The sequence below is a fragment of the Rhinoraja longicauda genome, chromosome 13, assembly GCF_053455715.1.
Source record: "Rhinoraja longicauda isolate Sanriku21f chromosome 13, sRhiLon1.1, whole genome shotgun sequence".
In the NCBI taxonomy this organism is placed as follows: Eukaryota; Metazoa; Chordata; class Chondrichthyes; order Rajiformes; family Arhynchobatidae; genus Rhinoraja; species Rhinoraja longicauda.
This window is the reverse complement of record NC_135965.1, coordinates 10,044,623-10,068,121: the sequence shown is the minus strand read 5'-3', so window position 1 is coordinate 10,068,121 and position 23,499 is coordinate 10,044,623. Positions and strand designations below refer to the sequence as shown.

The 23,499-nt window shown below is 46.4% G+C and overlaps 1 protein-coding gene across 1 annotated transcript in view; it reads right to left on the bottom strand.

Moving 5' to 3' along the window:
* LOC144599140 (uncharacterized) overlaps positions 1-23,499 on the bottom strand; it is a 302,751-nt gene that overhangs the window by 100,159 nt on the left and 179,093 nt on the right. The window contains exons 5-6 of the mRNA XM_078409871.1: positions 15,076-15,198; positions 3,347-3,469 (exon numbers count right to left, since the gene is read on the bottom strand). Of these exons, the coding sequence (XP_078265997.1) occupies positions 3,347-3,469; positions 15,076-15,198 (246 nt within the window). The remainder of the gene's footprint in view (positions 1-3,346; positions 3,470-15,075; positions 15,199-23,499) is intronic.

Genomic DNA, 23,499 nt, shown 5'->3' with positions numbered 1-23,499 from the left:
AATGGCCTCCCTTTTATTCTTAGACTGAGGCCCCTGGTTCGGGACTCCCCCAAAATTGGGACCATTTTTCCTGCATCTAGCTTGTCCCATCCTTTTATAGTTTTATACGTCTCTATAAGATCCCCTCTCATCCTTCTAAACTCCAGTGAATACAAGCCCAGTCTTTCCAATCTTTCCTCATATGACAGTCTCTCCATCCCAGGGATTAACCTCGTGAACCTACGCTGCACTGCCTCAATAGCAAGGACGTCCTTTTTCAAAGTAGGAGACCAAAACTGCACACAATGATCCAGATGTGGTCTCTCCAGGGCCCTATACAACTGCAGAAGAACCTCTTTGCTCCCATACTAAAATCCTCTCGTTATGAAGGCCAACATGAGCTTTCTTCACTGACTGCTGTACCTGCAAGCTTACTTTCAGTGACTGTTGTACAAGGACACCAAGGTCACGGTGCACATCCCCTTTACCTAATCTGACACCATTGAGATAATAATCTGCCTCCTTGTTTTTGCCGCCAAAGTGAATAACCTCACATTTACCAGATTATACTGCATCTGCCATGCATCTGCCCACGCTTTCAACCTGTCCAAGTCACCCTGCAATCTCCCAACATCCTCTTCGCAATTCACACTGCCATCCAGCTTTGTGTCATCTGCAAGCTTGGTAGTGTTACTTCTAATTCCATCATCCAAATCATTAATATATATTGTAAATAGTTGCGGCCCCAGCACCGAGCCTTGCGGCACTCCACTCGCCACTGCCTGCCATTCTGAAAAGGACCCGTTTATTCCTACTCTTTGCTTTCTGTCTTCCAGCCAATTCTCTATCCATGTCAATACCCTACCCCCAATACCATGTGCTCTAATTTTGCTCAACAACCTCCCGTGTGGGGCCTTATCACAGGATTTCTGAAAGTCTAGATATACTACATCCACTGGCTCTCCTTCATTCATTTTACTTGTCACATCCTCAAAAAATTCCAGAAGATTAGTCAAGCAGGATTTCCCCTTCATAAATCCATGCTGACTTGGACCAATCCTTTTACTGCTATCCAAATGCGCCGTTATTACCTCTTTAATAGTTGACTCCAGCATCTTCCCCACCACCGATGTCAGGCTAACTGGTCTATAATTCCCCGTTTTCTTTCTCGCTCCTTTCTTGAAAAGTGGGATAACATTAGCTCCCCTCCAATCCACAGGAACTGATCCTGAATCTATTGAACAGTGGAAAATGATCACCAATGCTTCCATGATTTCTAGAGCCACCTCCTTGAGTACCCTGGGATGCAGACCATCAGGCTTTGGGGATTTATCAGCCTTCAGTCCCATCAGCCTACCCAATACTATTTCTCGCCTAATGCAAATTTCCGTTCCTCTGTATCCCTAGATACTCTGTCCTCTTGTACATCTGGGAGATTGTTTGTGTCTTCCTCAGTGAAGACAGATCCAAAGTACCTGTTCAACTCTTTCGCCATTTCCTTGTTACCCAAAATAATTTCACCCGTTTCTGCATTCAAGGGACTAATCTTTTTCTCTTAACATACCTAAAGAAGCTTTTAATGTCTTTCTTTATATTCTTTGCCAGCTTCACTTCATACCTCATCTTTTCAGCCCGAATTGCCCTTTTTGCTACCTTCAGTTGTCCTTTGGAAGTTGCCCAATCCTCTGGCTTCCCGCTACTCTTTGCTATGTTATATCTTTTCTTTTAGTATTCGTCCATCTCTAACTTCCCTTGTCAGCCACGGTTGCCTCTTACTCCCCTTAGAATCTTTCTTCCTCTGGAATGAAATGATCTGGATTATGCCCAGAAGTTCCTGCCATTGCTGTTCCGCCGTCATTCCTGCTCGGATCCTTTTCCATTCGACCTTGGCCAGCTCCTCTCTCATGCCTTCATAGTCCCCTTTGTTCAACTATAACACTGTCATTCCTGGTTTAACCTTCTCCCTCTCAAATTGCAGATTAAAACTAATCATATTATGGTCACTAACTCCAAGCGGTTCCTTTACCTTGAGTTCCCTTATTAAATCTGGTTCATTGGACAACATTAAATCTATAATTGCCTTCTCCCTGGTAGGCTCCAGTACAAGCTGCTCTAAGAATCCATCTCGGAGGCACTCTACAAACTCCCTTTCTTACGAATCTATCTATCTCTACCTTAAAAGTATCCATTGACATTAGCAACTACTTTATACACTAAAATAGGTGAAATTCCATTTCTAGGCTTGTCTCCTCACATTTTGCTTATATCCGATTTGATAGTTAACAGCAAAAGGTTATAAAACATCTTCCAATTGGCAATATGTAATTAGAAAATATTGACTCCAAAGATGAATGTGAGGCATTCATGGTGGCATGCAATGAAGAATCACCCCTTCAGCCTTGTTCTTTTCATTCCCCTTTCATGCTCCTTTCCTGTAGAATTAGTTTAATCACAAAGAAATCCTCGCTACAATCTTCATCAAAGGGATTCGTCTCAAAATGCACCGATGGCTGTATAATCTAACACTACCCTGTTTTCTTTATTTTCTTCCAGAAAGAATAACATTTCTTTATTTTCACCCTATTTCCACTCCTCTCATCTCCCAACATCACACACCAGCTCCAGGTGAACTTCTGTTGAAGCCTATTACGAAGAAGTTCTCCTCTTCTCTCTGATGAGAGTTCTGCAACACCCTCTCTCACTGCTCCCCCTCTGTGACTCTACTGCTTTCCGGCTCTATGACCATGTTGTAGCCCAGACTCGCTACCACAGATACGTGTGTCTCCTCAGTGATTGCCTGTGCCTTCATCTTGTGCCTTGGGGCTTCCATGGACCTCCCAGTTCTTGGACCTCCCAGTTCAGTCCCAACCTGGATTACAGGTACCGGCAGTCAATCCACTGCTTCTCACAACTGTTCTCCTTCTGTGCCCTGTGTTCCACACTGACCACCATGAACCAGCGCTAATAATCCCTCGCTCTGACTCTCCCACAGCTCTGGGTCTCATTCACCCAGATCTGCAAAGGATGGCAACTTTACTTCATTTATCCCTCTTGTTAGCACATCTTCTCCAGCCAACAGTGGGCCATTATGGATTTCATCTGTTGCCAGCCCTGCTTTGTTCTGGCCTTCTCTCACCTTTTCTCGCCTCTAGCCCCCACCACCAATCTGAAGAAGGATTCTGAGCTGAAACATTCACCTATGGCTTTTCTCCAGAGATGCTGCTTGACCCACTGAGTTACTCCAGCATTTTGTGTCTATCTCTGTTGAAGTAGTTTGGAGCACATAGATGGTGGACCGCCCGTCTGGTTCCTAAACATGAAAAGGGAGTAACAACAAGTCCGGGCTGGCTTTGCCAGCCATACTCACTAATACATGTGCGACCATCCGCATGGACCCTATAGCCAGGCTCACATTCACAGTAAAAGGATCCTTTGGTGTTGATACAGCGTTGTTGGCAGCCTCCATTAACCATGGAACATTCATCAACATCTGGAAAGCAGAAGAAAACAAATGCAGACACAGATATAATGTGGTTTCATGATCTTTCGATGGGAAAGTAGCGTACTGAATGTAAATAAACTATACACCAAATAACTTGCAGCCTTTTGTGGTGCTTTAAGAAAGTAGTACATTGTTCCCTGCTTAAATGAGTCATTCAGTCAAAGAGAAAACAAATCAAAGACACAAAATGCTGGAGTGATTCGGCGGGTCAGGCAGCATCTCTGGAAAAAAGGAATAGGTAACGTCTGATGAAGGGTCTCGACCCGAAACATCACCTATTCCTTTGTCGAGTTGAGTTACTCTAGTATTTTGTGTCTACCTTCGGTGTAAGCCAGCATCTGCAATTCCTTAAGTTTAGTTTAGTTTAATTTACTTTAGAGATACAGCGTGGAAACAGGCCCTTCAGTCCATCGAGTCCACGTCGACCAGCGAACCCCGCATATCCTACCCACACTAGGGACAATTTACAATTATACCAAGCCAATCAGCCTACAAACCTGTATGTCTTTGGAGTGTGTGAGGAAACCGGAGCATCTGGAGAAAACCCACGCAGGTCACGGGGAGAACATACAAACTCCATGCAGACAAGCACCCATAGTCAGGATTGAACCTGGGTCTCTGGAGCTGTTAGGCAGTGTCCACATTTACCTACTGAAGCATTTCAGATAACTTTCGTATGTCATTGGCACTTGAATGCAATGATGCATGTATTAGATCATGCTGGTGAATATTTCTGGTAACGATTAGGAAATTGGCCCGGACACTTCAGGGTAAGATTCACACCATGCACAGCCTAACATTACCTATGCATCTACTGACATCATTCAGTGCACAGCAACTATTTCCTTGTTTGCCCCCAGGAAATGAATCTTAAAGGTGCGACCAACAACGTTCCTTTTCACACAGTAAAACAGGAGCCCAGTGGGACTGCTATGTTTTAACTTCTACGGATGTTCTGCCAGACTCAATGTTCTGTGCTTCACTTCTGTACATCACTCTCACTTTTGTCTGCAAGCATCACTGACAAAGATTGCATTACCTCTGGAGTCTTGGAGTCATGCAGCACCGAAACAGGCCCTTCGGTCTAACTCACCCATGCCGACCAGAATGTCCAGAACAAGGGGTCACAGTTTAAGGATAAGGGGGAAGTCTTTTAGGACCGAGATGAGAAAGTTTTTTTTCACACAGAGGGTGGTGAATCTGTGGAATCCTCTGCCACAGAAGGTAGTTGAGGCCAGTTCATTGGCTATATTTAAGAGGGATTTAGATGTGGCCCTTGTGGCTAAAGGGATCAGGGGGTATGGAGAGAAGGCAGGTACAGGAAACTGAGTTGGATGATCAGCCATGATCATATTGAATGGCGGTGCAGGCTCGAAGGGCTGAATGGCCTACTCCTGCACCTATTTTCTATGTTTCTATGTTTCTATGTCCCTCCAGGCTAGTCTCGTTTGTCGGCATTTGGCTAATATATCCCTCTAAAGTTTTTCTTTCCATGAACCTGTCCAAGTGTCTGTCAGATATTCCAGATCTCATGCCTCTGAGGTTTTCCCTGCAGCAGAGATGGAGGCCATTGAGCCTCTGCAGGAGCACCCTGGGCAAATACATGCAGACACTTGCCAACTCCATACACACGGTACTGGAGGTCTGATGACAATCATGGTTGTTGGAGCTGTGAGGCAGCAACACTAACTGCAGTACCGCTGTGCCTATCCTCCATGCACGATGCTTAGATCTTAACCCCTTGATGTGCCCATGCCTCACAGTACCCTTGTGCTTTAGTTTTTAGAGATACAGCGCAGAAACAGGCCCTTCAGCCAAACCGAGTCCGCGCCGACCAGCGATCCCCGCACATTAACACGACCCTACACACACAAGGGACAATTTTACATTCACACCAAGCCAATTAACCTACAAATCTGTACGTCTTTGGTGTGTGGGACGAAACCGAAGATCTTGGAGAAAACCCACGCAGGTCACGGAGAGAACGTACAAACTCCGTACAGACAGCACCCGTAGTTAGGATCGAACACAGGTCTCTGGTGCTTCTTATTCTTCTTCTTGCGTTTGAGGCAGCAGAAGTTATGTAACGCCCTCCAGGCGCTGTAGCCAGTGCAATGCGCTGTTGTCAAGGGCCGTGAGGTCTACCCCTCCACTAGGGGGACGGAGGATAGTGCAGTCGAAAATGCCGTGCTGCGCTGTTTTCTGGTCTCCTCCACACACGCAGGCTGCTAATGGACGCAACCCCCAACGATGCACGTTGGCATTGAACCGGCCGACTCCTGTGCGGAGCCGGTCCAGGGTGACCCACTCTTTGCAGGGCATGTCCGAGCCGGGTGGGGCTGTGGTGTTCGGTGCGACAGTGAATTGAGGAGGTTGCGATGTGTGTTCCCAGCTGGTTCTCCATGCTCCTAGTAATTGTTGAAACCGGAGCCACAGAGGGTCGCTGCATGACGGGAGAAAGGGTGACGAGATGACAGGCGTTGAAGTCCCAGTTGCTGTGAATCCTGGGCGAGGTGGTGCAAAGGATGTTTGGTGTCCGACGGGGCCTTGCACACCAGCCTATGAGTGAAGAACTCTCTGGGGGGTGCGATACCTGCGAGCACCGGCAGGAGATCCGTCAGAGTAGGGCGTAGGCAGCCGGTGATGATACGCATGGTGTCATTGAGGGTGGTGTCTAGCTTGCTGGTATGAGCGTTGCGGCACCATGCTGGGGCGGTGTACTCAGCGGCGCTGTACACAAGTACAAGAGCACTGGTTCGAAGAGTAGATGTCCTGGCGCCCCATGACGTTCCGGCCAAGCAACGCAGGAGGTTGTTCCATGCTGTAAGGCAGCAGCTCTACTGCAGCGCCACCGTGCCGCCCCATGGAGTTCCCAGAGTTCCCAGTGAAAGTGACCTGTCCACTACTCTCCCCATTGTTTTCTCTCTCTTCCACATTCCAGCTGCCAAGGACAGTGCTCCTACAGATTTTTCACCGATTTCTTGATTACTTATCAGACACCTGATATGAACACTAGAGCAAGAACCTAGTGTAAGAAAATAACTGCAGATGCTGGTACAAATCAAAGGTATTTATTCACAAAATGCTGGAGTAACTCAGCAGGTCAGGCAGCATCTCAGGAGAGAAGGAATGGGTGACGTTTCGGGTCGAGACCCTTCTTCAGACTGATGTCAGGGGAGGGGGCAGGACAAAGGAAGGATATAGGTGGGGACAGGAAGATAGAGGGAGAACTGGGAAGGGGAGGGGAAGAGAGGGACAGAGGAACTATCTAAAGGTGGAGAAGTCAATGTTCATACCGCTGAGCTGCAAGCGGCCAAGCAAAATATGAGGTGCTGTTCCTCCACTTTCCGGTGGGCTTCACTATGGCACTGGAGGAGGCCCATGACAGAAAGGTCAGACTGGGAGTGGGAGGGGGAGTTGAAGTGCTCAGCCACCGGGAGATCAGGTTGGTTAAGGCAGACTGAGCGAAGGTGTTGAGCGAAACGATCATGAGCCTGCGTTTGGTTTCGCCGATGTAAAGAAGTTGACATCTAGAGCAGCGGATACAATAGATGAGGTTGGAGGAGGTGCAGGTGAACCTCTGTCTCACCTGGAAAGACTGTTTGGGTCCTTGGATGGAGTTGAGGGGGGAGGTAAAGGGACAGGTGTTGCATCTCCTGCGGTTGCAGGGGAAAGTGCCCGGGGATGGGGTGGTTTGGGTAGGAAGGGATGAGTGGACCAGGGAGTTACGGAGGGAGCGGTCTCTGCGGAATGCAGAAAGGGGAGGGGATGGGAAGATGTGGCCAGTGGTGGGGTCCCGTTGTAGGTGACGAAAATGTTGGCGGATGATTTGTTGGATACGCTGGCTGATGGGGTGGAAGGTGAGAAGGAGGGGGATTCTGTCCTTGTTATGAATGGGGGGAGGGGGAGCAAGAGCGGAGCTGCGGGATGTAGAGGAGACCCTAGTGAGAGCCTCATCTATAATGGAAGAAGCAAGCCGGAGCTGCAGGATGCAGAGGAGAGCAAGAGTGGAGCTATGAAAGTACATCTAAAAAGCAGGTGATCTACAATTTCCAAGCTGTTGTTCTTGGTATTGTAAAATAGCCAGCCACAGACCTTGGAATAATTCAGCACCTGTCTCTATTATCTGAAACTGTCGTAATGTACACACCGAATTAAATGGTGCACAGTTTCAAGTTGAACTCAGCAAAACATTCAAATCCTCTTAATTTCAAAGTATCAGAGAGCAAATTTGAAGCATCCTCCCCACACTGCCAATGAAATGTAAAATCATCAATGAGGATGCGGGGGAGAAACATGTCATCATTAAAACCATGATTCATCCTCTGTCTCAGTACGGTGTTCCTGCACCATAACCATGCCCCAGGATTCCCTCAGTTCCTGAAGAGCCTCAGGATTAAGCTCCTCCATCCCTAATTTCAGGCGTGTCAAGGGTTGTGAGGGGAAGGCAAGAGAATGGGGTTAGGAGGAAAGAGAGAGATCAGCCATGATTGAACGGCGGAGTAGACTTGATGGGCCGAATGGCCTAATTCTGCCCCTACCACTTATGACATGATCTTATGATTTGGATAAAATAGCAACAGGTTCTACAACCCTCCACAGGAAGAGAATTCCAAAGATTCACCACCCCGCCAGAAAGATGGAGGAATATATATCATGTGCAGGCAGATGAGATTAATTACATTGCCATCATACTCGACAGACCAAAGGGCCAGTTCTCATGCTGTACTTCTCTATATTCAATGTTCTCTGGGTGAGAAATCGTTCCTCATTCCTAAATGCTTTACCCCTTATGACCCTGGCTCCCAGCCTGGACCAGAGGTCTTTAACACTGACCCTTAATTTTAGCCTCTTCTGCCAGAAGAAACATCCTCCGTACATCAGGCCTGTTAATCCCTATTAAAGCTTGTAAGTTTCAATGTGCGCCCCTCTCATTCTCATTCACTGTAAAGAATACAGGTCTGGTCCATGCAATCTCTCCTGATAAGTTAACTGTGTATAAATCAGAATAAGTCAGGTAAGTTAGAGATGCCATGAGATTCATGGCTATAAAGTACTTCTGCATCTCAGGTTCGCTCGCTCGTGTGAGAGACGACGTTCTGCCATCGCTTTGCCACAGCCAGTGCCACATCTGTGCCTCTGCGGAGATCGTCCGCAGTGCATGCCTCTCCACCGCTAGTCAGTAGGTGGGTCATTGTCTGTACCTCTCCACAGTTGCATTTGTCAGAGTCCGAGAAGCCCCACTTCTTCAGGTTGAGTCCGCAACGCCCCACTCCAGTGTGGAGGCGGTTTAGGGCTTTCCAGGTCGTATAAGGCAGGTGGTGCCCTGGTGCCATCTGTTGTTTGGTTTTGGTTCCTGGCATGGTTGGCTCTAGTTCCATGAAGCTGTTCCGACTCTTCAAGCGTTTCTTGGCGTGTTGGTGATTGTGCAAGGGGTGACGGGGGTCTGTGTCCACATTGAAGTGTTCTACTGTAGCTGCCCGATCACGTCTTCGAGATGGTTCGTCGATGCCAGCCAGCTCGTACAGATGTTCAACCTTTGTCGGCTTCAGGCATCCTGTGATTTTCCTGCAGGCAGTGTTCAATGCAGAGTCCACCTTGCGTGCGTGTTTAGAGTAGCTCCAGACGGGGCTTCAGGTAAACTCAGGTAAACCCCCCGGAAGAGCAAAGGCTCTTCCAGTTGGTTTGCTCCAAAACAGAGAGAGCAAATCTTATATTCGATGCTCGCCACAAAATGCTGGAGTAACTCAGCGGGACAGGCAGCATCTCTGGAGGGAAGGAATGGGTGACATTTCGGATTGAGACCTTCTACATTATATTAGATGCTGCTGGGTAACGGATATATTATGTGGGCACGCACTTTTATTTTGTGAATCATCCAACTGGATCAATGGCAAATTCATATCAGAGACAAATAAAGCAACTCCATGCAGTCAGGATCAGAGGCAAACACGGGAGGAAAAAGTCCTGAAGGAAATGGCAGGGAGCCACAAGTGGTAAATCCCCACAAGCTGTAAACAAGTATTTGCTCTCTCTGTTCTTGCTATTGAGGGAGTGCAGCGTAGGTTCACTAGGTTAATTCCCGGAATGGCGGGACTGTCATATGTTGAAAGACTGGAGTGGCTAGGCTTGTATACACTGGAATTTAGAAGGATGAGAGGGGATCTTATCGAAACGTATAAGATTATTAAGGGGTTGGACACGTTAGAGGCAGGAAACATGTTCCCAATGTTGGGGGAGTCCAGAACCAGGGGCCACAGTTTAAGAATAAGGGGTAGGCCATTTAGAACTGAGATGAGGAAAACTTTTTCAGTCAGAGAGTTGTGAATCTGTGGAATTCTCTGCCTCATAAGGCAGTGGAAGCCAATTCTCTGAATGCATTCAAGAGAGAGCTAGATAGAGCTCTTAAGGATAGCGGAGTCAGGGGGTATGGGGAGAAGGCAGGAACGGGGTACTGATTGAGAATGATCAGCCATGATCACATTGAATGGCGGTGCTGGCTCGAAGAGCCAAATGGCCTCCTCCTGCACCTATTGTCTATTGTCTAACTCCAGTCTCTATATAGATTGGGAGAAAACTGACAGAAACTCCAAAGGAAAAGCCGAAATGAGTACTCTCCTCGGCTTACACAAACTGAAAGCAAAGGGAAACTATCTTTATGAATGAATGAATGAATGAATGAATGAATGAATGAATAAGTTTATTGGCCAAGTATGTGCATATACAAGGAACGTGCCTTAGTGCTCTGCTCACAAATGACAACACAAACACACAGTTAACAATTAAGAATAAAGCATAAACATCAAAACCATAAATATATCCATATCAGTGACTTGCGAGGAAATGTCGATGGTCACCAGTGTAGTGGGTCTGGACGCAGCAGGAATCAGGCAAGACGCCAGGTAAGGATTAACAGTAATTTTAATGTAGCATCAGAACATTCACTCTCTTCAGTTTCCCGCACGAGTTCACTCTAGCCCCTTCAGGCAAACCCCGCAGCTCCAGACCCCTCCCCAGCCCTGTCCACTCCATGCCGAGGGGAATGACCCAGGGAGTGGCCTAATCCCCGGGCACTGCCACAACATTGTCTATACAAGGAAGGCTAGTTTAGATTAAGTCTACATTTTGGTCCCAGTGGCAGCAATCAGACTGTGATCTGAAGCATGAACGTCAAAGAGTCTTCACGGCCCTTCAGCCCAACGTGCCCACGCCAACCAAAATGCCCCATCTACACTTGTCCCACCTGCTTGCGCTTGGTCCACATCTCTCTAATCCTGTCCTATCCACGTACCTGTCCAATTGTCTCTTAAATGTTATGATAGTACTTGCCTCAACTACCTGTTCTGGCACCTCATTCCATATTGCCACCACCCTTTGCGTCAAAGAAGTTACCTCTCAGGTTCCTCTTAAATCTTTTCCCCCTCATCTTAAACCTATGTCCTCTGGTTCTCAATTCTCCTACTCTGGGCAAAGGACTCTTTTGCATTTACCCGATCTATTCCTCTCATAATTTTGAATACCTCTATAAAATCACTCCTATCCTCCTGCGCTCCAATGAATAAAGTCCTTGCCTGCTCAACCTCTCCCCATGGCTCAACTCCTCGACATCCTTATAAATCTTCTCTGCACCCTTTCCAACTTAACACCGTCTTGCCTATAAGATGGTGACCATGATTTACTTAGTCTCTCAGAACTCCGAGGATAGTTGTATTCCTAAAGTCAACTCACTGAATCTGTGCAACTCTTGGATTTGCAGCATGAAGATGAAGTGGATGTAGGCAATTAGGTGTATTGTAAGTGAATCTGAAGAAGGATCCTGACCCTAAAACATCAACTATCCATGTTCTCCAGAGTTGTTACCTGACCCGGTGAGTTACTCAAGCGCGTTGTGGCTTTTTCAGATGTATTGTAAACTGCCCAGGCACCTCCTCTGCTACCAGCTGCTAAGGTGGGATAATGTGGGGGAAAGAACTGCAGATGCTGGTTTACACTGAAAATAGACACAAAATGCTGGAGTAACTCAGCGGGGCAGGCAGCATCTGGGGAGAGAAGGAATGGGTGATGTTTCGGGTCTTCAGATGGGTGATGGGTGGTAGAATGGTTTGAAAACAGAGCAGAACTGGAGATGATCATTCATTCTCCTATCCTTCTTTAGTCGGTATGTGGAAACAGAACTGCTGCTGTGTCTGGATTGGAACTCACTTCCTTTTGCCCTCTTCACCAGGAGATAGTGCAGTGGGGGAACCAAAGATAGCTGCCCAAGGTTATGTACACAAGGACAATGCATGCTGACTAGACCACATCCCGTGCTCAAACAAATAAATAAATTGCTAAACCAAGTAGTCAGACAGAATGCAGTTACATTGCAGATTTTCTTCCTGTTACAAGCGATTAATTAAAAATAGAAATGTCCCTGAGGATTTTATCAAGCCCATGTTTTCCCTGTAAACTAATAACTACAGCAAAATGACGCCTTGTAAACTAAGCGACACTTTAGTGCAGTGCAGAGGGAGAACTCTTAATGCTGTAAGTCGTCTCGGTGAAATGAAACACTGTCTCGTCAGATTGATGGAGTGAGCAAAGTGATGAATTTCTCTGGCACATTTTAACCTCCTCCTGCACAATCCTCTTTGGAGGATTGAAATACTTCACAAATACTTCCCAAATACTTCCCAAAAAAACCCATTCACGTAGGATTACAGAATGGTACGGCAGGGAAATGGCCCTTTCAGTTCACCTCATCCATATTGACCATAATGCCCATCCACACTCATAGGATATAAGAGCAGAATTAGGTCATTCGGCCCATTGCGTCTGCTCTGCCATTCGATCACGGCTGATGTATTTTTCCTTCCTCGAGCCCATTCTTCTGCTTTCACCCTATAACCTTTGACACCCTTACTAATCAAGCGTCTATCAATCTCCACTTTAAAAATACCCAGTGACGTCCTCCACTGCTGTCTGTGGCAATGAATTCCACAGATTCACCCCCCCCCCCCCCCCCCCCCCCCGGCTAAAGAAATCCCTCCTCATCTCCATTCTAAAGAAACATTCTTTTAGTCTGAGGCTGGGCCCTCTGATCCTAAATTCTACCAGTACTCTCCATGTCCACTCTATCTCGGCCACACTAATCCCATTTTCCTGCATTAAGCCTGCATCCCTAGGGTGGGGCTAGAGTTACTGTGGCGATCAGTTGTCAATAGAGATCATTGGAGGGTGACAAAGATGTGTGATGTGTGCAAATAGCAGGTCAGGGTCCCCTAATGGAGAGAGAAAAATTGAATCCATGTCACAGCGGAATGGTTTGTAGCAGAAATATTTTAGTTTAGTTAGAGACACATCGCGGAAACAGGCCCTTCGGCCCACCGGGTCGGCGCCAACCAGCGATCCCCGCACATTAACACTATCCTACACTCACGAGGGACAATTCTTACATTTACCAAGCCAATTAACCTACAAACCTGTATGTCTATGGAGTGTGGGAGGAAACCGAAGATCTCGGAGAAAACCCACGCAGGTCACAGGGAGAACATGCAAACTCCGTAGTCGGGATGTAACCCGGGTCCCAATTGTTTTTAATTTTATTTAGGGAAGAGATTGACTTTCCAGTATTTACTGAAGACTCTGTACGTTTCAATACAAGCATGGTCTTTTGTAGCCATCTCTCAAGTAGCTGATATCAAATGCTCAGTATCTGACGATCACTGATCCTGTGAGAACATACGGAGCATTCGTTTTATCTTTTTGGCTCAAACATTTTTACTGAATGAAGTAAACTGTTATCCAGACTATGAGTATTCCTGTTCAGCCCATACATGCTGATAATTCAACAACATCTTCCCGAAGGATCGAGCTTGTTTCCAACAAGCCTGCATTTTCAAACTAGTTTTGCAAGCTTTCAATGCCAAATTTTTTGATCCACAAAGGAGTCGGCTGGCAGGAGCAAGAGTTGACTAAGGCTGGATATCCAATTAAATGTTCGGGAAAACGCCAATATGCCATTGGCAAAAAGGTTATAGGGATTCTTAGTGGTGGAATCGGTAAGGGAGAGCCCAAATTGTTGAATTGCATTAAGATCTATAAAATCCTCATCACTTGTATAAAAAAACAAAATTGTATCCAGAATTAAACTGCTATCAAGCATGGAGAGGGATTACAGAATGGAATATTTGCAAATGACTGAGTATGGTATAAGTGACTGTATCAGCTGTCTAAGAGAGTTGCATTCCTACAAAACACACTGTATCGTGTAAAGCAAAGCAGTAACATACGCACCTGCAGATATTTCATATCTGCATCTGCAGCTCCTTCCTACACAGCCCTCTCCTTCCACAGGTCTCACTCACTCAGCAACCCAGCAGCAGTGAGAAACACATGAACTCTGGGTCACTGTCAGTGGATGCTGCGCACAGGAGCAAGGACAGGGAATGCCAGCTCCCAGCAAGGGTTCAGGTCCAGGGAGCAGCCTTGGTCAGTGAATGGCTGTCGGAAGGTTAGCAACAGGGCATTGGTGAGACCACACCTGGAGTATCAGTTGTACAGGGCATTGGTGAGACCACACCTGGAGTATTGCATACAGTTTTGGTCTCCTAATCTGAGGAAAGACATTCTTGCCATTGAGGGAGTACAGAGAAGGTTCACCAGATTGATTCCTGGGATGGCAGGACTTTCGTATGAAGAAAGACTGGATAGACTCTGCTTGTACTCGCTGGAATTTAGAAGATTGAGGGGGGGATCTTATAAAAACTTACAAAATTCTTAAGGGGTTGGACAGGCTAGATGCAGGAAGATTGTTCCCGATGTTGGGGAAGTCCAGAACAAGGGGTCACAGCTTAAGGATAAGGGGGAAGTCTTTTAGGACCGAGATGAGAAAGTTTTTTTTTCACACAGAGAGTGGTGAATCTGTGGAATTCTCTGCCACAGAGGGTAGTTGAGGCCAGTTCATTGGCTATATTTAAGAGGGAGTTAGATGTGGCCCTTGTGGCTAAAGGGATCAGGGGGTATGGAGAGAAGGCAGGTACGGGATACTGAGTTGGATGATCAGCCATGATCATATTGAATGGCGGTGCAGGCTCGAAGGGCCGAATGGCCTACTCCTGCACCTATTTTCTATGTTTCTATGTTTCTAACCAGCAATTGATCAGTCACCTCCCAGTCTGAAGCGACGGTAAATATCCGCACGGTAAAAGACAGCAACTGCTGAAAATGTTAGGCTGCCGTTTGTGTTAGTTCCACACAGCGTCACACAAATATTCCTGCTGCAACATAACTCCAGCCGCCCAGGTGTGCATCTGACCTGGGGTGCTGTCCACATAGATTCTTCGTGAAGGCGTTGATTTGTCCCTGGGGCTCTGACCTCCTCCCGCATTCCAAAACATGCTGGTAGGTTAACTGGCTGCTGCAGGATAGTCCCTGGTGTAAGAGGGTGGAAGGAGCATCAGGGGGAATTGATGGGTGTGTGAGCAAAAATGGGTCACAGGGAAGTAAACTGGGATTGAAACCAATGGAGCTGGCACAGACTCAATGGGCTGAAAGGCCTCTTTCTGCATCACTCACAAGAAGATGTTAAAAGTAATAATATTTAACCTACTCACCTTCACAATATTTCCCATTTGCTGCAAGTTTCTGTCCTGTTGGACATTTGCAGTAATAACTACCAATGGTGTTACAGCACTGGCTTTGACAATGTCCATTATCCTTGGCACATTCGTTCACATCTGTCAGTGGCAAGAAAGGGAGAAAAATGGTACAATGATCAGAAATGAATCTCGATTAAACAACGTTTGAGTTAACTGTGTGTGGAAAATGTCTTTTAATCATTCAGAAATCTTTAAGTTACTGATTTTCACAAATAGGCATTTCACCAAAGCAAGGAAAATGTCATTGTTAAGTGGATATAGAGGCACCGTGATGAAAAATGCACATGAATACTAAGCCTTCATATTTACAGTGACAATTAGTTTCTGCAGCCTGGGTCTCATAGGACTATCAACACCATGTTGAGTCTTAAAAATTCTTCTGCAGATCATATGTTTTAGCCTGGGCAATGTTGAATCGGTACAAAGCATATCCTGACCCAATAAACAGTTTAGTTTAGAGATATAGCACGGTAACAAGACCTTCGGCCCATCAAACCCGTGCCGACCAGCGATAGACAATAGACAATAGGTGCAGGAGGAGGCCATTCGGCCCTTCGAGCCAGCACCGCCATTCAATGTGATCATGGCTGATCATTCTCAATCAGTACCCCGTTCCTGCCTTCTCCCCATACCCCCTGACTCCGCTATCCTTAAGAGCTCTATCCAGCTCTCTCTTGAATGCATTCAGAGAATTGGCCTCCACTGCCTTCTGAGGCAGAGAATTCCACAGTATTCTAGCCCTATCCTGCACACATTAGGGACAATTTACATTTATACCAAGCCAATTAGTCTACAAACCTGTACGTCTTTGGAGTATGGGAGGAAACCGAAGCTTCCCAGAGAAAATCCAAGCGGGTCACGGGGAGAACGTACAAACTCCGTACAGCCAAGCACCCCCACAGTCAGGATCAAACCCGAGTCTCTGGCGCTGTAAGGCAGCAACTCTGCCACTGCGCCACCATCCCGGCCCTAATTATGCACACAGCTACAGAGAAAAGGAAAGTCAACCTGCTACAAAAATGTGATGCTAATATGAAAGTTAGCAACCAACCCCAGATGGACGCTGCATAAAATTGGAAGTGTCACACTATTACGGGAGACTTGTATCTTTGTATGAGCAAGCAAGAAAGAAAAGCCGAGGCCACCAGATCTTAAGTGCATCTTACTGGAGCTGTTAGCAATTTAGTAGGTCACAGTTTCAACACTCAGTGCCCAAAAGGGTAAAAGTAAGATGCCTTTTGCCAAAAGCTGCCATTACTTATAGGAATACAATACTTCACTGAAAGTACAAACTTAATAAATTAAACTAATCCAGTTACAGTAAATGTGATGGAGTCGTTGGCAGGTGTGGGTGCAGGGATAGGAATTGGAAAGTATATGGTAAATTTCAGGAAACTTCTTGGATGTGAAAGTTCATCTGAATAGTCAGGATATTATCAGGACCTGGTCCTTGGACCTCAAAATAAATAAAGATCCAAGATATCGAAGAGATTAAAAGTGTCTTTCTTAAGATTAGTTCCATTTTATGCACTTCGATGTTCTCTTAAAATGAGGTTATCCCAGTAAAAAAAATCTGTTTCCTGTTACAATGACATCTAACCAAGCTTGTGATTGGTACCATCTAGTGCATTTTATTATCTGCCAACCCACAGATCAAGGCTCAGAACAATAATCACACTGTGCGCATTAGACAAGAAGACGTAGAACCTCAACTATTTGCAGAGCACAGCAAAAGCCAGAACATTGAAATCTATCAAGTTAACTTCAATAGAAAACATTCCAATTTCTTGCAATATTCTGTATAAATATTCAATATCCAGAGGATAGTAAATCAACATTGTTATACAAGGATGCTTGCCAACAGGAATAGATAATCTTTAGCTTTAATGACTTACATATTTCCTCTCCAAGAATACAGATGTACCATTGACAAACCTACTGACAAAGCTCTGTAATCCAACCATTAACTGTGGACAGAGAATACAAGGCTGAACAGCTCCACCTACTCAGAGCAAGTATTGTCACGTTGCCTGAGCCAAGCAACGGGAAGTAACTAGTAAACAGCAGACACTACCATGTGTTGATATGAAGAACCAACGATGTGTACAGTCAAGAAAGAGTTTGGGTGCTTTATCCTGCTGAAAATATCCTCAATTATCTATGTGACATGAAGAAGTCTCACTCTGTTTTATCCCAAAGACAATTCATGAACATAACCCTTTGCTCAACTTTTTAGAGAGGATTACTGAATCAGACCCACAATCACTAAATTAATCCCGATATCCAAAATTTACTATCTTAAAAAAAAAGACTGCTAATTAATTACAGAAATACACTAAACCAAAGTTTTCACAAGGTACTTTATGGATTATGGACCTCAGTAATCAGCCCAGGAAATGATGTGGGGAGATACATTTTGAGCTGCAGAACATCCAAGATGGCGGTTATATAATCATTGGTGATAAGAGTGCAGGAATGAGATTAATTTATCTGAGCTCAGATTAAAACTTTATTCTCAATGAAAATTGCCATCCTCAGTGACACGGCAGCCCCAAGATTCCCACTGGAACATACAAACAATAGTCAAGTCAAGTCAAGTCAATTTTATTTGTATAGCACATTTAAAAACAACCCACGTTGACCAAAGTGCTGTACATCTGATTAGGTTCCAATGGAAAAAAAAAAAAGAAACATACAGTAGCACGCAAACAGTTCACAGCGCCTCCTCAATGAGCCTCAAACGCTAGGGAGTAGAAATAGGTTTTGAGCCTGGACTTAAAGGAGTCGATGGAGGGGGCAGTTCTGATGGGGAGAGGGATGCTGTTCCACAGTCTAGGAGCTGCAACCGCAATAGACAATAGACAATAGACAATAGGTGCAGGAGTAGGCCATTCGGCCCTTCGAGCCAGCACCGCCATTCAATGTGATCATGGCTGATCATTCTCAATCAGTACCCCGTTCCTGCCTTCTCCCCATACCCCCTGAATCCGCTATCCTTGAGCTCTATCTAGCTCTCTCTTGAATGCATTCAGAGAATTGGCCTCCACTGCCTTCTGAGGCAGAGAATTCCACATATTTACAACTCTCTGACTGAAAAAGTTTTTCCTCATCTCCGTTCTAAATGGCCTACCCCTTATTCTTAAACGGTGGCCCCTGGTTCAGGACTCCCCCAACATTGGGAACATGTTTCCTGCCTCTAACGTGACCAACCCCTTAATAATCTTATATGTTTCGATAAGATCCCCTCTCATCCTTCTAAATTCCAGTGTATACAAGCCTAATCGCTCCAGTCTTTCAACATATGACAATCCCACCATTCCGGGATTCAACCTAGTAAACCTTCGCTGCACGCCCTCAATGGGCGGCACGGTAGCGCAGCGGTAGAGTTGCTGCTTTACAGCGAATGCAGCGCCGGAGACTCAGGTTCGATCCTGACTACGGGTGCTGCACTGTAAGGAGTTTGTACGTTCTCCCCGTGACCTGCGTGGGTTTTCTCCGAGATCTTCGGTTTCCTCCCACACTCCAAAGACGTACAGGTATGTAGGTTAATTGGCTGGGTAAATGTAAAAATTGTCCCTAGTGGGTGTAGGATAGTGTTAATGTACGGGGATCAGTGGGCGGCACGGACTTGGAGGGCCGAAAAGGCCTGTTTCCAGCTGTATGTATATGATATGATATGATAATAGCAAGAATATCCTTCCTTAAATTTGGAGACCAAAACTGCACATAGTACTCCAGGTGAGGTCTCACTAGGGCCCTGTACAACTGCAGAAGGACCTCTTTGCTATGCTCAGTTCCATTACACTTTCACTTAAGATGAAACGACTGAATAGCACACTAATTACTAGTTGAGGCAGGGACTATCGCAACGTTTAAGAAATAATTAGACAAGTACATGGATAGGACAGGATTAGAGAGATATGGGCCAAATTCAGGCAGGTGGGACGCGTAGATGGGACATGTTGGGCAAGTTGGGCTGAAGAGCCTATTTCCACACTGTCAGACTGTGAGTCTATCCATAATATGCTTTCATGAACCAGACACCACTCACCAGGTCGATGCCAAACATAATGGCAGGTTAAACTGATCTCATTTTCGTGCACGCGACCACATCCCTCCATTCCCTGCAGATCCATGTGGCAATCTAAAAGCCTCTGAAACACCACTATCATATCTACCTCCACCACCACCTCTGGCAGGACAATGTCCTAACACCTCATACACAGGGATGGTACCACGAAGCAGATTGGGAGAGAGAGCAAGCTAGCCTACGAGGTTCAAGCAAGGGCACAGCTAACCTCTGTTAATCATATTTAGGCCGATGTAGCCCAGCAAGGGGGAACCATAACGTGGTTGCAGCACATAACCTGATAGCAGCACAACTTGGATTTTTCTTTCAGGTTAAATGCTCTGGTTGCTATTGGATTTTTCAGACCTTTTCGATCCAGATTTCTATTCAGCCCAAGATAATGGGATGCAATTCTCCTCACATCACCAGCTGCAATGTTCTGGCATGAACTGAGGTCAGACAGCCTCCAACTCGATCCCAGCCTGTGCAGAAAACTTTGCATGATTCCTCCCTAAATTAACTACCTCACTCATGGAAGCCATCAGAATTAGTGATGTGGAAAATGGGAACGAGTGAGGTGCTGCACTGCAGGTGTTCTTAGGTATCAGTCTAGGCATTTTACTGAAATTAAAAATGGAATGGTTTTGAAACTGCAAGGATTTCAGAAATATGAAATGAAATGCTGCCTCCACATCAACACTTCTTTGGGCTTTCACAAAAATAGTTGTGAGTTTCCTGATGCACTTTATGGAAGTTTAAAAATCTCCATTTACTTCCTACAGGCGACATGACCTTATGATTATAGTGTTTCCGAGCCAAGTTACTCAACCACAACAGTAAAATTTTCCATGTTCTTGTTCCACATGCATTCAATACACTTGCCAAGTGTCTCCTGAGAGGCTAAAATTAGCAAAGGCAACTGAATAAAAAGGAAATTAGCCTTTCCAGTCTTCCACTTAATATTAAAGGCTGGAATTTGATCCACGAACACTGAGTGCTGCCAATCGAACTGGTGAATGGGGTCTCGGTCGTGAAAGCATATTATGGATAGTAATTAGTTTGCTATTCAGTAGCTCTATCTTAAGTGTCAGTTTAATGGAACTGGGCAGGCAAAGCCTTGCTGGCATCAAATTGCATTTCCAGTACTTCATTGTTCAATCTATTTGATTTTGTCCCAAATAACCAAATAACTCTCTGTCTGATTCATAATGCAAGAAATATTGTGCGTTCTGATTGGACCTTAGTCAGTTACAATCTACAACTGAAAAGATACCACAAATATAATACATAGCAACTTGACAAGTTCAGATCATGGTGCTAATCAATACTAATGATAGTTTTAATACATTGATGCACATCATCTGACTTCTTCATCAATTTCTACAAAGGCTTAATCATAACATTACTGCGTCTTGTCCAAACTAGAGCTTCCAGGTGAATGGCCTTTCTGATGAAAGAATGAGTCCCAATTACACTTGACTTGATAGCATACATTGCTCATTTTCTTGGTGTTTTTATCAGTTCGTGCTTAACTCAGGTAACATGATGTATCAATTAGCTGCCACAGGTAATTGAACAAATGCCCAGGAAATATCGCCTTCCTTGTTAAATTTTGTTCAAACAATGTAGTCCTGAACTGCAATCAGAATAATGATCAGAGAGGCTGGGATGAGAGGCGGGTCTAATGTAGAAGCAGTACTTTGGGGTGGACCATGAAAATAGAACAGTTCAAGTTTCCATCAGTGTTCCCATCCATTTCCCATTTTAATGTAATGAGAGAACGTGAGGTTCAGGTACAATTTCCTACATACAGTGACACAGATAGACAGGGTGGTGAGGTAAGTGTGTGGCATGCTCATCTGCATCAGCCAGGGTATAGTGTGCAGGGGTTGGAATATCCTGCTACAGGTGTGCATGACATTTAGAACACCATGTACAGTTTACTTTAGGCTTTAGAGATACAATGCAGAAACAGGTCCTTCGGCCCAGCAAGTCCACGCAACCATATATCACCCCATGCACGAGCACTCTCTGACATATTTGGGACAAGTTACAATTTACAGAAGCCAATTAACCTACAAACCTACGTCGTTGGACTGTGGGAAGAAACTGGAGCACCCGGAGAAAATGCATCCACTCATAGGGAAAATGTACAAACTCTGTAAAGACACCACCCATAGTCAGGATCGAACCTGGGTCTTTGACGCTGTAAGGCAGCAACTCTACCTCTGCTCCACTGTGTCACCTAGGTCTGGTCGCCCTGCTCCAGGAAGGATGTTGTTAAGTTGTAAAGGGTTCAGAAAACTGTCTGCAGGATGTTACCAGGGCTCTAGAACTTGAGTTATAATGAGAGGCTGGGACTATTTTACCACTAGAACGTAGGAGGCTGAGGAGTGACCTTACAGAGGTGTACAAAATCATGGCAACCAGAGATGTGTTCTTCTCAGGGTGGAGGAGTCTAAAACCAGAGGGCATAGGTTTAAGGTGAGAGGGGAAAGATTCAAAAGAGACCCGAGGAGCAATTTCTTCATGCACATAATGGTGCGTATTGGAATGAGCTGCCAGAGGAAGCCGTTAATTTGGATACAATGGCGATGTTTAAAAGGCATTTGGACAGGTACATGGATAAGAAAGGTTTCGAGGGATACTAGACCGTGGACCTGTTGGGCCCAAACCTCTCCTGCATTGGTGCAGCACCCTCTCCTCCCCCCTCCCCTCTCCCCCTATCCTCTCCCCCTATCCTCTCCCCCCCCCTCTCTCTCCCCCCTCTCTCTCTCCCCCCCCCCCCCCTCTCTCTCTCTCCCCCTCTCTCCCCCTCCCCTTCGTCACACTGGTTAGGGATAAGGGAAACGATGATGTGGAGAGATAAAGAACAATGAATAAAAGATATGCAAAAAGTAACAATGATAAAGGAAACAGGCCATTGTTAGATGTTCGTAGGGTGAAAATGAGAAGCCAATGTGACCTGGGTGGGGGAAGGAGAGAGAGAGAGAGGGAATACCGGGGCTACCTGAAGTGAGAGAAATCAATATTCATACCACTGGGCTGTAAGCTGCCCAAGCAAAATATTCCCTTAGCCAGATGGGCTACCCAGTCCACTTTCAAAATCATCCTATAAGATTGTTATAGCACTTCCTTGCCAACATGTGAAAATGGTCTGTCCAATCTTAGCCCTTTGGCAATCACACCATCTCAGTGTCCACTAGTCTATCATTATTGGGAGCAGAGAGGTCTTTCCATCCATTTCATTCCCTCTCGCATGTGATCCATTTAGATTTCTGCTCTCTGCTCCCTGCTCCACATGCTCCCATGCTCCCGCGGGGCCTTCCATCGCCCGGCGCGGCTCGGCTGCAGGACTTAACATCGCCAGCGCGGCTCGGCCCGGTGCGGCTCGGCTGCGGGACGTTTCAGTGCCCGGTGCGGCTCGGCCGTGGGACGTTTCGGTGCCCGGTGCGGCTCGGCCGCTGGACTTAACATCGCCCGGTGCGGCTCGGCCGCGGGACGTTTCAGTGCCCGGTGCGGCTCGGCCGCTGGACTTAACATCGCCCGGTGCGGCTCGGCCGCGGGACGTTTCGGTGCCCGGTGCGGCTCGGCTGCGGGACGTTTCAGTGCCCGGCGCGGCTCGGCCGCGGGACGTTTCAGTGCCCGGTGCGGCTCGGCCGCGGGACGTTTCAGTGCCCGGTGCGGCTCGGCCGCGGGACGTTTCGGTGCCCGGTGCGGCTCGGCTGCGGGACGTTTCAGTGCCCGGCGCGGCTCAGCCGCGGGACATTTCAGTGCCCGGTGCGGCTCGGCTGCGGGACGTTTCAGTGCCCGGTGCGGCTCGGCCGCGGGACGTTTCGGTGCCCGGTGCGGCTCGGCCGCTGGACTTAACATCGCCCGGTGCGGCCGCGGGACGTTTCGGTGCCCGGGGCGGCTCGGCCGGGCCGGGCCTTCCATCCCCTTGCGGGGGCTGTGCGTGTCGGTTGCCTCGGTAGGGGTCGAGCTGCCTGTCCGTGGGTGTGGGGGGAAGAGAGGGGAAGTTTTGTTGCCTCCATCACAGTGAGGGGGTGTTTGGAGTCACTGTGATGGATGTTTGTGTTGGGGTCGGGTGTCCTGTGTTCTTTTCTTTTTTGCTGTGTTTTGTGTGACTGCTGAAATTTCGTTCGGTGTAAAAAGCCGAGTGACAATAAAGTGTTGTTATGTTATGTTATGTTATGTTATGTTATGTTATGTTATGTTATGTTATGTTATGTTATCATGCTGCTGTGAGAACAGTGTAATAGCAATACTATATGCTACAACATGGGCCTATCTCAGTCTGTGCCACAGGA